At 40.8% G+C, this 14,323-nt stretch overlaps 1 protein-coding gene across 1 annotated transcript; it reads right to left on the bottom strand.

Moving 5' to 3' along the window:
• Nucleotides 1-10,763: 10,763 nt before the first annotated feature.
• Nucleotides 10,764-13,817, bottom strand: LOC113320352 (haloacid dehalogenase-like hydrolase domain-containing protein 3). The gene is made up of 6 exons (XM_026568267.1): nucleotides 13,450-13,817; nucleotides 13,235-13,341; nucleotides 12,625-12,733; nucleotides 12,395-12,556; nucleotides 12,134-12,307; nucleotides 10,764-11,272 (listed from the first exon to the last, which is right to left on the bottom strand). Exons 1-6 carry the CDS (start codon nucleotides 13,732-13,734, stop codon nucleotides 11,243-11,245), a joined length of 867 nt encoding a protein of 288 aa, XP_026424052.1. The 5' UTR covers nucleotides 13,735-13,817; the 3' UTR covers nucleotides 10,764-11,242.
• Between the last annotated feature and the right edge of the window lie 506 nt (nucleotides 13,818-14,323).

A 14,323-nucleotide genomic window follows, 5' to 3' on the forward strand; every position in this document is an offset into this window, starting at 1 on the left:
GGCGGTTGGTCCAATAACCCTCACAAATAATAGTGTCTGACCCTTGAAACTGACTGACTTTGATTTGACTTTGACTGACTTAAGTATTTGTGGTCGTTTGTCATAAACCCTCGTGACGCCCTCTCTAAAAAACCCTCACAAATAAGACCTCTTTTTGTAGTTTTTTTTTTTTGAATTGGTGCAAGTGATCTTCGCTTTTTAATTTGAAAATATTGTTGTCCGTTTGTATAGTAAGGGGTTATTGGATGGAGTGTACGTTTGCTAATGCGCTTACTCCTTCCCCTTTTCCCCCTCTTTTTTTTGTGAGGATGGTGAGGTGGACGTTTTCTAAACGCACCTGTTTTCCCACCTTTTTATGCAGAGATTCCTTTATTTCAAGGATACTGGGTGGGGCAGTCATTGGTTAAACGCGCCTACTCTCCCCCTTTTTTGTCCTTTTGTTTCAAAGATACTGGGTGGGGCGGGCGTTGGTTAAACGCGCCTACCCCCCTTTTTGTCCTTTTGTTTCAAGGGTTTTGGGTGGAGCGGGCGTTGGTTAAAACGCGCCTACTCTCCCCCCCTCCCCCTTTTTGTCCTTTTGTTTCAAGGGTTTTGGGTGGGGCGGGAGTTCTTTTGTTTTAAGGGTTTTGGGTGGGGCGGGCGTTAAATGCGCCTACCCCCCATTTTGTCCTTTTTTTCAAGGGTTTTGGGTGGGGCGGGCTGGTTAAAACGGCCTACTCCCCCCGTCCATTTTGTCCTTTTGTTTCAAGGGTTTTTTGGGTGGGGCGGGCGTTGGGTAAAACGCGCCTACTCCCCCCCCCCCCCCCCCCCCTTGTTTTTGTTATTTTGTTTCAAGGATATATTGGGTGGGGCGGGCGTTGGTTAAACACGCCTATTCTCCCTCTTTTTCTTGCCTCAAAATTGATCGGTTAACCAGGCGCCTTCGGCTGCCCTGAGACTCTTTTGAAGAGTTTAAGGTTTCTGCAGGATTTTTCAGTCAATCAGGCACCTTTGGCTGCCCTAAGACTCTTTTGAAGACTTACAGTCAACCGGGTGCTTTTGGTTGTCCCGCGGTTTTGTATAATGTGTTAGTCGATCAGGCGCCTTTGGCTGCTCTGAAACCTTTTGTAGAATTTGACAGTCGATCAGGCGCCTTTGGCTGCCCTGAGACCTTTTTGTAGAATTTGCCAATCGATCAGGCACCCTTGGATGTCCTGAGACTCTTTTGAAGACTTACAGTCAATCGGACGCCTTTGGCTGTCCCGCGGCTTTGTATAATGTGTTAATCGATCAGGCGCCTTTGGCTTCTCTTAGAGTCGATCAGGAGCCCTTGGCTGTCCTGAGACCTTTTGTAGAATTTGTCAGTCGATCAGGGGCCCTTGGCTGCCCTGTGACCTTTTGTAAAGTTTGTCAGTCGATCAGGCGTCCTTGGCTGCCCTGAGACCTTTGGTAGAATTTGTCAGTCGATCAAGTGCCCTTGGCTTCCCTGAGACCTTTTGTAAAGTTTTTCAGTCGATCAGGCGCCCTTGGCTTCCCTGAGACCTTTTGTAGAATTTGTCAGTCAATCAGACGCCCTTGACTGTGCTGAAACCTTTTGTAGAGTTTGTCAGTCAATCAGGCGTCCTTGGCTGTCCTGAGATCTTTTGTAGAATTTGTCAGTCAATCAGGCGTCGTCGGCTGTCCTGAGACCTTTTGTAAAGTTTGTCAGTCAATCAGGCGCCCTTGGTTTCCCTGAGACCTTTTGTAGAATTTCAGTCAATCGAAAGCATGTTTTATTTTTGGAACTTACTTTATTTATCGAGGAGAGCGTTTACATGGCATGACTCATGCGTAAAATTTCTTCAACCATTTGTCATTGATGGGCGTTTTAACTTTAGTTCCGTTCATGCGTCGAAGCTTGTAGTATTCGCTTTCTGCCGCCTTTCTTATTGTAAAAGGGCCTTCCCAATTTGCCGCGAATTTTCCAGCACTGGCATTCTTTTGTACGTGCGGGGCGATTTTTAAGACTATCTCACCGACCTTGAATGTCCTCTCTTTTACACGCTGGTTGTAGTAGTTGGTTGAGCGCTTTCTGTAAGATTCCGCGAACCTTTCTGCCCGCGTTCTTCTTTCCTCTATTGTATCTAAATGGGCAAAGCATCTCACTTCATCTGGCGTGGTATGGCTAGCCATTGCTACTCTCGTGGATGGGATTGCCATCTCTGCAGGTAGAATTGCGTCTTCTTGTGTTCCTATGTTAATTTCTTCCATCTCATCCACAGTGAGGTTCTCTGGTGTTCGCTCTTCGTCAGCCTTTATAGTGACGCTTGCTAACTGATCGCATAATTCTTGGTCATTAATCGTGATGTAGGGAAGTTCGGTCAGGTTTTGGTTTGCGTATTCATCGGGAATCTACGCTTCACTCATTAACTCGTCAGCATGGTTTTCTCACTCGTGGGTATTCCCTCGGTTAATTGCTATAACCGGTACACATGTCCTCTATCAGGCCTGGAGAAGCGTTGGAAACTAGGTTCTTCGCCATGCTTTCTCTTCCTTTCTGTTGGGAACACCATCCTTGACGGGATGAACACAGATTTGGTTGGTTCCGCTTTCTCAACTTCTTCCCACTTTGGCAGTGGGGTGAGTTGGACCACAGGCACTTTATCCTCCTTTCTCGGCTCATTATAGAAAACCGCATCATCCATGTATGCTTCTTCCGGGTCGAAAGGGTTGCTCGTGGCGGGGATTCGATACTGCTTGCCTCTTATGTTGGTTTTTACGCATTGATGGTATTTTGACGCAACCACCTTTTGATTGAGTAGCCAGCCTCGCCTAAGGGTGCACACGGTACGGTTCGGCTCGGTTCTTGCCGAGGCCGAGTACCTGTACCCCCCAGAGGTTGGTACTGAACTTTTGGACCGGTACCGTGTACCTCGGTTTCGGTACCATTCGGTTCCGTTCCGGGACCGGTACCAGTCGGTACATTTTCAGCGAAAAACTGACTGCCTTTTCTTTTACCTGTTTTTTACCTGTTTTTTTCTATATAACAAATTCTCATTCAAAGCAGCAACTAATAAGTAGCAATATTACTAACAAATCAAACAAACAATGTCTTGAAAATATGGAAAAAAAAGTAGCAGTAGCCACAGACACACACACTAAGTCTTGAAAATGAGAAAATATGAAAAAAGAACAACTAGCAGTGCAGCTAGTGCTGCAGTAGTCTTGAATCTTGATCTTCTAATCCATGTCAGCAGCACTTGTGGTGTCATCAGTGTTGATAGGACCAAGTAACACTGCAAAAACAAATAATAGCAGTTAGTAACTATTAGACTATATCTATTACTGCCAAACACAAGTAATAATGTAATATGTTACCTTCTTCAACTTCAACATCATCATCTGGTATGTAATCAGATAGAAGATCAAGTTGTATTGGCTTCCTTATCCAGCTTTGTGTGCAAAGCAATGCCTCAACTGTCCTTGTAGATAAAGAGCTTCTACAAGGACTTAAGACTCGCTTTCCTGTGCTAAAAGCAGACTCAGAGGCAACAGAAGACACAGGAATGGCTAATATGTCCTTAGCCATATGTCCAATTATCTTATACTTTGTACTGTTGGTCTTCCACCAACCCAATAAGTCAAACTCCTCATCATCATCTTCTCCTTCACCTTCTTCATAATCGTCAATGAAATATTTATCCAACGTTGCAAGTGGCTTCTTCAACATTTTTCCGAGTGAAATGGCGTCATATTTCCATCACTGACAAGAGAAAAGACTTTTAATGATAACAAAAAGATACAACAAAAATTACTCAAAACTGAGTATGCAGCATAGCAATTCAAGGAGCATTAAGATAAAATTTAGACACATTTGGTTCATCGAACAACTTATGAAGTAAATGGCATAGCCCATAATTACTATCACACACACATTACACAAGCAAGCTGCTAGATTAAGTAGGAAGCACTATATATGCATGTTAATGTGAAAGAATGAAAGTTGTGTAACTTTTTACACAGACAAATATGAGAAACATTTCAACCATCATAAAATTAAAAACTCAAAACATCATAAAATTAAAAACTGAAAACAAAAAAATTGGTTAGCTCCAAAGATCTAAAAGAAGTTAAAAGAACACTCAAACAGTATTAATTAAAAAAATTATAAAAATCCTAAAGAAATACAAAGTACCTTAATGGGTTTCCTTCAGCTTCTTCCTTGAATCCTTTCCCTTCGTCTTCTCCCTGACGTGATTGATAACTTACCCTGTGAAACTGAAACCCTAAATTAAATTAATCAAAAGTCCTAGGATCATCCAGAACTCGACTTCATATAGAAATCCATAGTCCTAGGATTAAAATTGGAGAAGAAAAAAAGCAAAAAAAGTAAAAAACTTACACAAATCAAATCATTGAAATCACTGACTTTTTCTCCTTCTTCTTCTGGATCGAGAGGTGTTGTTCGGTGTTCCGTGTTCACTGATTAATGGAGTTCACTTTCAGACTTCAGAGAATCAGAGACTCAAGAACTCAATTCTCTCTCTATATCAGTCTCTCAGAGGGAAGAGTCGAACTCGAAGACGGAAAAGAAAAACGAAAATGGGAAAGAGAAACCCTATCGTTAAGGTACTATATATACCCCACCCCCCCTAATCTAACGGCTATATTTGTTCAGTACCCCTAAATCTAATGGCTACGAATGATCGGTTCTTTCGGTCCGGACGGTACGGGACTTATACAGGACCGTGTACCTGTACCTCATTAGCCTCGGTTCCTATTTTATGGACCGGTACTTGTACCCCGTTCCTCGGTTCGGGAAAAATATCGGCTCGGTTCCGCCGGTTCCGGGACGGTTCCTCGGTCCAACTCGGTTCCTGTGCACCCTTAGCCTCGCCCGAGTAGTACGTGGAAGGTGGTATCATCTTTTAGAACATAAAAAGGCATGGTCCCTCGGATAGGACCGACCTTCATTGCTAGGTTAATGATTCCAATAGTTGTTTGGGCATGTCCTCCAAATCCCTTCACCGTGGTGACTCGCATTCTTATCGCGGACCGTGGTATGCCTAAAATATCGAGCGTGTGCGTCGAAATTAAATTTAAGGACGCGCCCCCGTCAATAAAATCCCTCTTTAACGGTTGTTTGTTGATGTAAACAGTGAGATATAGTGGTCGGAGGTGCTCTCCCGGGTAGCATATGTCTTCATTGGTAAAAATGATTGCTTCCTTGGGGAGGATACCGCAGGGCCTTCCTGCTGCTATGGTTGTTATGGCTTTAGACACTTCCTTGATTTGATCCTCACTAAAACCGAGTGAATCGAAAAATTGTTGGGCCAGTACCGTCTTAGCGAATTGATGATCCACGCCATCTGTGTTAGCGAAAGTGGGGTTTTCCACATACAATTCACATGCTTCCTCGTCTTCAATTCAGGGTCTCCAGACATCCCCGCTTGGGTCATGAGACAGCATCATCACATTATGTTGGGTTGCTTTGCTGTCCTCCGCCTTGTGCATTTCGATCTCCCCTATTTCCAGCTTCTTCTGAAACATCCTCCGCAGGTTAAAGCAGTCAACTGTAGGGTGTTGTATCCTTCGATGGAAGTGACAATATCGCGCATCACTTTTATCGAGGGTGCTAGGATCCACCTTTGTTGGAGGCAATTGCGTTTCCTTGTTTTCTATCCATTGTTCTAGAAGTCCAACAATCTATTCCTTGCTGCAAGGCAGAGGTGGTGGAAGTGCTTGTGCTCCCCAGCCCTCACGACTATTGTTTGGACGAGTATTTCTTGGCGCGGTTGATACAATATTAACTGAATTATGCCAAACATAGTCCGAGCTTGGTTCTTCAACGCAATCAGCGGTCCTTGCCACTGCCTCCTCTAAATATACGAACGTGGGGAAGCGGAAGTTCACCAGATTCTTTTTGAAGGATGGGGTCATTCCTCGAACGCAAATTTCTACTAGCGCTTACTCTTTAAAATCTTCATGGAAATCGAGAGTGAGAAGGCAGAACCGGGTGATGTATTTTTCTATCTCTTCACCTAGGCGCTGATTGCACTTGATCAAGTCTATGGTTTTGACCTTCCTTTTTGTTGAATATAACTTCCTGAAGAAAAGTGTCGACATGGCGGACCATGAATGTACACTTCCTGGCTTGAGGTTGTCGTACCAGGTGAATAACGTATCAGTCAATGACTTCGGAAACTCTCTCAGACATAGCTTTACATTTGCCGCGCGATCATTCATTGTAGACAGGAATCGACTTAGGTGTTCTCTCGCGTTACCTTGGACATTGTAGACTTTGAATTTTGGTGAAGTATAATCCTCCGGGTACTGGTATTCTATGATTTCCGAGGATTAAGGGCTCGCCATGAAGTTGTAATTGTCTTTCTTCACAATTCTGTAATTCGCTTCTAGGTATCTTGCAATCGCCTCTTGCTTCATAGCCATTGGTTCGTCTTCTACTTCTTCTTCAGCGTCTTGTATTGTTTCTTTGATGTTTTTCCCCGCGCTGGCCATCTTCATGAGTTTTTTCAGCTCTCGCTCCCTTCGTACATGCTCTTCCAATTCTTTTTGCATCTACTCGAGGGAGGGATGAGCGGGTGATGCTTCCTCGCTCTCGTGTTGTTTATCTCCTTCACGCGGAGCACTAGATTTCTTCGCTTGCGTAATCGGGTCTATCACTATACCAACTCTCTCTCCTTCTGGGTTAAGCATGGGTGTGCTTGGGTTTCCGGCTGCGCCTGAGTTAGCGCCTTCTGTATGGGTCATTGTGAACTAGGCACGAGCCTCCGGGTGTGGTCGCCAAATGTTAATACCCAAATTTCGGTTTAGGTCCTACCCGTCCTAGCTACTGCACATGACCTCACAATACCAATAATAGTAAGAGAGAGAGTTGCCTTTCAATTGTACCTTGTCCTTCTTTATATAGATTTTTCTAAAAAAACGTTTTTTATGACATCATGCCACATGTCTTAAACCTTCTTAATTACCACTAATGTCATTCCATAACATAACCTCTTCCTTCTTTGTTAATTCCTCCTTAGTCCTTTCACCCTTTATGGGTATCTTTTATGTGGGCTTGGGTTTAGTCCCCAAGCTCCTACGTCTTGACCCAAGTTTTATCCCTACTCTGTGGGGCATCCCCATCCCGCCAAGGGGTGTTGTTTTTCATGTATCAACAGTTGTATCTCCTGTTGAGTTGTCCCACCTGTTCTTCAAGATGTCCTTGAAATCTGGATGATCAGTCCAATAAAATTCGAATTTGTAATGCGGAACTCTTTTTGGTGATTTTCTCATTGTGTTCAGAATGATTGGAGCATGGTCATTGTCGATTCTGGGGAGGTGTAATACTGCAGCATCTGGGAAAAGGATTCTCCATTTTGTGTTGCATAGTGCTCTGTCAATTCTTTCAAAGATTGGTGGAGATTGAGAGGCATTGTTTGACCATGTGAAAGCTGGACCAGCATAACCCAAATCTAAGATGTCTCTTTCCCTTATTAGAGTTCTAAATTCACTGCAACTAATATCTGTCATTGCAGAACCTCCATGTTTTTCATATGTGTACATTAGAACATTTAGACCTCCAATTATGCACCAAGGTGTATTGATGGTAGTAATGGTATTGCTAACACTTCTCCAGAAACCATTTCTTTGAGGATGTGCAGGAGGGCCATATATGCAAAGTAAGTCCCAGCTAGTGTGCTAAGATGAGATTCCACTGTGCAATGAATTAGATTCTGAGATTGAGAGTTAATCAGCAAGTTCAGATTATCTTTCCAAAGAAGAGCCAGACCTCCACTTCTTCCATTAGCCGGCACAAAAATAAAATTCTTGTAATCCAAAGAGCTTCATAACCTTCTGCTGTTACTCTCATTTAACCTTGTCTCAGATAGGAAAAGTATGGAAGGGTTGCAGCTGCGCATGAATGATTTTAATGTTAGAACTATCGTATCATTCCCTAATCCACGACAGTTCCAGGATTGTACTAACATCTCCCTTGAGACTTTTCTAGGCAAGTCGCTACGGCCTCTTTATTTGAAGCGCAGTGCTGCTTCATTGGTGGATCACAATCCATAGGTTCAACATTTCTTTTACTACCAATTTGCTCCAAAGTGATTGAATTGGTAGAATTTTGATTTCTTCTGGAAAATCGTTTCCACTGTTTCATAGCTTTAACTTGATCATCCATCAACTGGTTGGGATTTGGGGTAGTTGTGATATTTTGGGTAATGGGTGGTGAGGAATTTTGGGTGGTTGTGGTAGGAAAGGGGATGATATGGTGGCTTCCAGCTCGACTGTAGGATGTTTTGTGCTGGTTCGTTTCTTTTTTGATGGGATGGGTTTGGGTTGTGATTTGGGGCTTGTGGGTTTGGTGCTTGGCATCTTGGTTAAGTCACTGGGTATGGGTAAGATGGGTTGAAGTTGGTTTGGGTTCTGTTGGATATGAGTGGAGGGTTTTTGGTGATTGATGATTTGGATGCCAGGTGGGTTTACCAGGGTGGACTCAGGGTTTTCTCTGTTCTCATTAGGGCTTGACCTTGAAGTTTTCTCATGCAAGAATATTTCCTCTCTTAATGGGTGGTTATTTTGCATGCACATACTTTCCTTGTTGGTGGGAGGAATTGCCGAGACTGAAGAATATTAATTGATATTCTCCAGTTGTTGGGTCAAAGGAGTTGAAGGATTGTAGGCTTTTTTGGTAACTGATTTATGACTCGTAATGGGTATATTCTGAATTTTAGCCGGGGATATGGGAAAATGGGTGTCATGCAGATTTTCTGGGTAACTTTATGGTTTTGATCTGGTGTTTTGATGTTGGCAAGGTATTTTGGGTCTGTAATTTGCATTGATTTCTTCAGTGAACCGAGCAAGTTTTGAATCCTGCATCTTTTCCATGAAAGTTTACGGAGAGAAAAAGACCATTTTCTCGCGTTCCTTGGACAGCTCTGGACAAAGTTTCATAATGTTCCCAAATCTTCCACAGAAGAAACACACTTTTGGAAGACGCCCATACCTTAATTTCACCGTACACTTCTTTTTTGATGGGAGGATAAAGGACAACTCTTGTCTGATAGGTTCTGTTATGTCAATCTTCACTTTGACTTTGCAAAAGCTTCCCCATTTTGCTTGCTCGGCTGGTTGTATAGGATATGGTATACCAATCTTCGAAGCCACGAATTCCACCATCTTGATTTTTTGATTACTCATTGATAATCCATGAACTTGAACTGTGAAATGTGCAAACTTAAACTCATACTCATGTGGTTGCTTATCTGGGTCGGACACGTCAAAAAGGAGAAGGTCTTCATTTAAACCCCATGGAGATCTCAGTATGACATTGTTGTAGTCGCATCCAAGTTCGAACTTAACCCTGTAAATAGCTTGACCAAAACTGGATATCTCAATGCCTCCAGGTGGTCTCCATGATCTTTGGAGCATATTGTAGAGAATGCTGAGACCGTATTCACGTCGTGTGACAGTGGTAATGATCAACTACATCACATGGTTCAACTACATCTTCTGGTACTTCAAAAAACAGATCATCTTCCTTCAATAATGAAGCCATCTTATTTGTGGTGTCATTGTAATCTTCCTCTACCGAAGAGGATGATTCGCCCATGTCTTCAAGATGGTCCCCAAAAAATTGAATGACTTTATCTATAATCCACAACTGATGAGTCAAAAGAGAGATCAAGAAAATGAAACCAAACTCAAGTTAACCTGCAAAAATCACAAAACAAACAACTAAAACACGTTAGCAAGAGAGGAGAATCGTCCTATAGACGAGAAAAATATCATCCAGAGATGAAAGAAAGATCTCCTTTTTTTAGGAGAGAGAAAATCGTCCTATAGACGAGAGATATAAGTCCGGTTTTTGTCATGGAAATGAACCATCAACAAATTTCATTACCCGGAATTTGCGAAACTAAGGTAGCATCAATGTTTTTGACATGAAAAGTAGTTATCATCCTTTGACTCCAAAATGATGATATTTGTGATTGAGTTGAGCGAAAGCTTGAGATTCGAGTATGTTTCATGATTAAGCACAAGGTAAATCAAGAAATCAAGATATGAAATCGAAAGACCAAACAATCGAGAAAGACAAGATCTACAACAACATTGAACAAACAAACCAAATGAAAACCATAACTCGATCAAACCTGAGTAAAAAGATCTTCGTGATTTACCAACGCTTCTCTAGGAATCAACAAAACTCAACGGAAGAAGATAATGAACACACTCTTGATGAAAGATGATCAGGAAAATTAGATGATCGATTAGTTGAATATCAATGATAAGACCGTGTCTTATGGTCCAAGTCAACAGTGTAGACCTGATACGCCATTCAAGCATATTCCGCGTATATGATCTTTTATACGGGTCAAGTCTCTCAAGATTATGGAAGCCACCCTGACTAGCGAACATTGGACGCGACGAGTACACAAGTTTAATGGAGGCACAAGGCGTTGGATAATTGTAGATTATCTATTATTAGGATAATATTTATTTAGGTATTTTATATTTGAAGTATCTATTTTATTAGGAATTTATATTTATTAGGAGTAGTATTGTTTTCTTATTTTCCAAGTAATGTAGCCTATTTATAGGCCTTATCAATTGATTAATCATAAGAAGAAAATTATTAAGTAAATTGCTACTTTTTGGTTTATTGATTTCTTTGAATCTTGACCTTTTGAACTTGAATCTGCTGGTCGTTGAATAAAAAACAAATCATTCTTATCAATCAGCTTTACCCTTATGATACTATGATAACACTCATGCATGTATAGGAGATACAGAAATGGTGAAAGAGAAACCCAGATTTTCATTAACAACTAAAGAAGTTATTACTGTTATTACAGGACTTAAATACTAATCATTCACAGATTAATATTACTGACTTCACTAAGAGAAAGAGAAGTGTAAGGACCACACGTTTACATTAACACGAAAACACAAAAACTGACACCTCAGATACACCTTAACCTACACTACTGAAATATTGCTTATCCTGCACCGCATAAGCTTGCAGGCATATCTGTGTCAATAAGCATCTTCACTACAATCTTGGACTGTTGTGCAGAACTTTAAACTCATGAACAAAAAGATAAATCCAACCAGCTGTCAACATCGAGACGGGAAACACGGAAGTAGTAAAAGCTCTCTTACTAGTTACAATCATTCTAGACTATACATATTTATTACAACAAAGGAGCAATATTTACAAGTAGTACAGGACAGCGTATTCCTTGGAGTGATGGGGCAATCTCTTTGATCCACTTCAGACTTGGACGCCAATTTTCTCCGCTACCTAAGACAAGAACAATTCAGATGAGTCACAAAACATTTTGTAAAAGTTTGTTCTTTTGTGACCAAATATGGTGCGTAAGTACGAACATAACCACCAGGAGGTGTAAATTTAAACTGGGTTCAAAAAGAAAAAGAAAAAAGAATACGGGAAATAGAAATAGAAGGAATGAAACAAACATATAGACAGAATTCACCAAGAATTGTTTATTCTGGGAGTGGGTAACATTGCTACATTAAATAATAACACCACTGGTCATTGATCTTCCGTAATAAATCTTTTTCTGTGGTACTCGAGGTGAACATAGTATGTAGAAAAGTAATACTGACATCCTTTATCTGTTTCTCTGGTACTTTCAGAGTGAACATAGTATGTAGGAAAGCTTTTACTGACAATACTTGCCATTCATACAAATTTTGTATGAAGCATCATTTTCTTCCTCATCTAAAGACAAAAAAGATTTGAACACCACAGGAGTCGCTCTTAAAACAGAAATTGTGCTTTGCTCAATTCTGAATGTGTATGTAGAATAACCTTCAAATAGAAAACCTACAACAACCTAGCTACTAAGCTACTGCACTTAAATAATATGGTTTGAAGAAGTGACAAAGACCACATGCTGGGTATCATCAACAACCTTCCTAAGTGACATCTTCTTATCAGTTTACATATTATCTTACAGTAGATTCCACGGGGCTTGTTTGAAGTAACACACATTCCATGTACTGTTACTTCTGCTACTGCCCAGGTGGGCACGTCACTGTGTCACCACTGATAAATTAGCTAGTTCTTTATTAGGTCAGATGTTTTGTGACTGTAGCAGTGATCTATATAAAGTTGAGGCCAAAAATGGGTTCTTCTTACCTCCTTAAAAGAGTTAACATCACTTCCCCACAACCAAGCATCACAACCGGCATCTCTGGCACCCCAAAGATCATTCCTACGATCATCCCCAATATGTAGAGCATCCTCAGGTTTAACCTCTAGTAAATCGCAAGCCTTCAAAAATATTGTTGGATTTGGCTTCTCTGCTGCGACCTGGTTATCAACAGAAATGTTTAATTGGTTCAATAATGCAATTGATGATAAGAAAAGCAAAGTGGCCAGGAAAAGAGCAACACTTACTTCAGCAGACACAGCCACTGCATCAAACCAGTGATCACAATTCAAAGCCCGTAAAACTGACCGTAGTCGTGTGTCGAAGTTCGAAACAACAGCTAACTTGACACCAGCTTTTTTAAGGGCCATAAATACTCTCTCAGCATCAGGATCACATAGGCGCCATGCCTGTAAAACAAATGTTAAGAATTAAAATCATCGTACACCGTTTGCAGAGAAAGACAAAAAGACCCCACCTTGTCCGTTGCATAATAGTGATAAAGTTCTTCAAAGTACTGAGAATCTGAACATCCAGTTGACTGACTGACTATATATTGCCAAAATGGTCTTCCATCGTCAACATATCTGCAATTAAGAAAATACCTGAGTAAGAACTTACAATTCAAGCAGATTGTACGGGGTGAGTTACACTCAATGAAGTTGAATCTGATTAGTGAACTTCACTTGTGAGTTTTAAATTTTATTGTCATCATACAGGGAAATATGTGACTCAGGAGGCTAATGACCGACTCCAAATATATTTCAATATACCTAAGCTTGGAAATTCTGAACGATTTAAATTTTGATTAAGGTCCAAAAGCTTGAAAGAAAAAGGTAGAAAGACACTAAAACCACCTTAAAGTGTAGGGTATGGCAATAACTATACAGGCAAGTGGAGAACAAATTTTGCACATCTCCACTCCAAGCAACATACTTATGCATTCACTTTCCATCTTTTTGATTTCATCTGTTCTCAATAATATTTTATTGCAAAATTTCAAATCATGATGCTACTGACAACAAGCTGATTTAGAGGACAATATGAGTAGAATGCAAGAAATTTTAATTGAGATCTAGAAAACTAACCTGAGCCGAGAATTACCCCAAGGTTTTTCATAAGCCCATCTATAACGGTTCAGTATTTCACCTTCTGAATATTCCACCCCATATTTCTCCCCAATCTGTCTATAAATCTACCAGAAGAAAAAAAACCAACAATTAATTACAGCAAAACAATATTGAATTCAATACAAAGACACGAAAAAAAAAAGAATACCGATATCTCTCTGTGTCTAACTTACTTGAGCCATAGGTTGAGCAGGAACAACAAGAGTACCAACAGCATCAACAAGGAGAGCTTTGTGAGTAATATTACCACCATATAAAGACCTTCTGTACTCTTCATAATCTTTAAATCCTCCTTCTGATACCATCGTCTTCTCAACAGAAGCAGATGAAGCGAAAAAACATGGTTTCCCGAATTCTCTTCCGTTGAAACAAAAACCGCTTCTGGAATTTGATCTTTCATTTGAAGATAACAAATTCCTGATTAACAAACTAGAAATTGCTTTTGTGTTCTTCGCCATTTGAGCTTCAGTTTTTCTTCATTAACAGAGAAGAATATGATATAATGATATAAAGATTATGGAGATGGAGTGGAACTCGTTTTTTGTTCGAGTCTTCTATTTTATTATTATTCCCTCAGCTCACTGTTGCCTCGACACTTGTACGTCACTGGGACGGCTATGACCTCGAAATTACAAAAGCGGGACCACTGTGGGCTTGGCTGTTTCCATTTTTATCTCTTTTAGAATTCAGATTAGAACAGAACGAATATGACAGATTTAAATTCACGTTTGAGTAATGCCACGTGGGATGACTTGTCAGCTTGGTGAGTGTGGATGAGGAGTGAGAACTGTTGGTTAGGATAATCAGGTCCCATACCGCATAACATATACCACAAGTTAAGGTTGAAACTGTTGGTTAGGATAGTTGAGGTCCCGTACACCACCACCATACACCACATGTTACGGTTGAACTGTTGGAAAGCTAGATAAGCAAGCGGCTTAGTAGCCGCACGATCATTCCGCTAACCGTTGGATTAAAGTTATTAAAATTATATACAGCCGGTAGATTTGCGTAATTCAAAATAGGTCTTTTTCTAAGAAAACTCAT

The sequence above is a fragment of the Papaver somniferum genome, chromosome 11 (genome assembly GCF_003573695.1).
Source record: "Papaver somniferum cultivar HN1 chromosome 11, ASM357369v1, whole genome shotgun sequence".
Taxonomy (NCBI): Eukaryota; Viridiplantae; Streptophyta; class Magnoliopsida; order Ranunculales; family Papaveraceae; genus Papaver; species Papaver somniferum.

Excerpts from the sequence above, each read along its gene's own strand:
- LOC113320352 (XM_026568267.1), bottom strand. The coding sequence starts at position 13,734 with ATGGCGAAGAACACAAAAGCAATTTCTAGTTTGTTAATCAGGAATTTG. Across the intron at positions 13,342-13,449 it reads CTGCTCAACCTATGGCTCAA|ATTTATAGACAGATTGGGGA; the intron begins GTAAGTTAGACA and ends TTCTTCTGGTAG. Across the intron at positions 12,734-13,234 it reads TGGGGTAATTCTCGGCTCAG|ATATGTTGACGATGGAAGAC; the intron begins GTTAGTTTTCTA and ends TCTTAATTGCAG.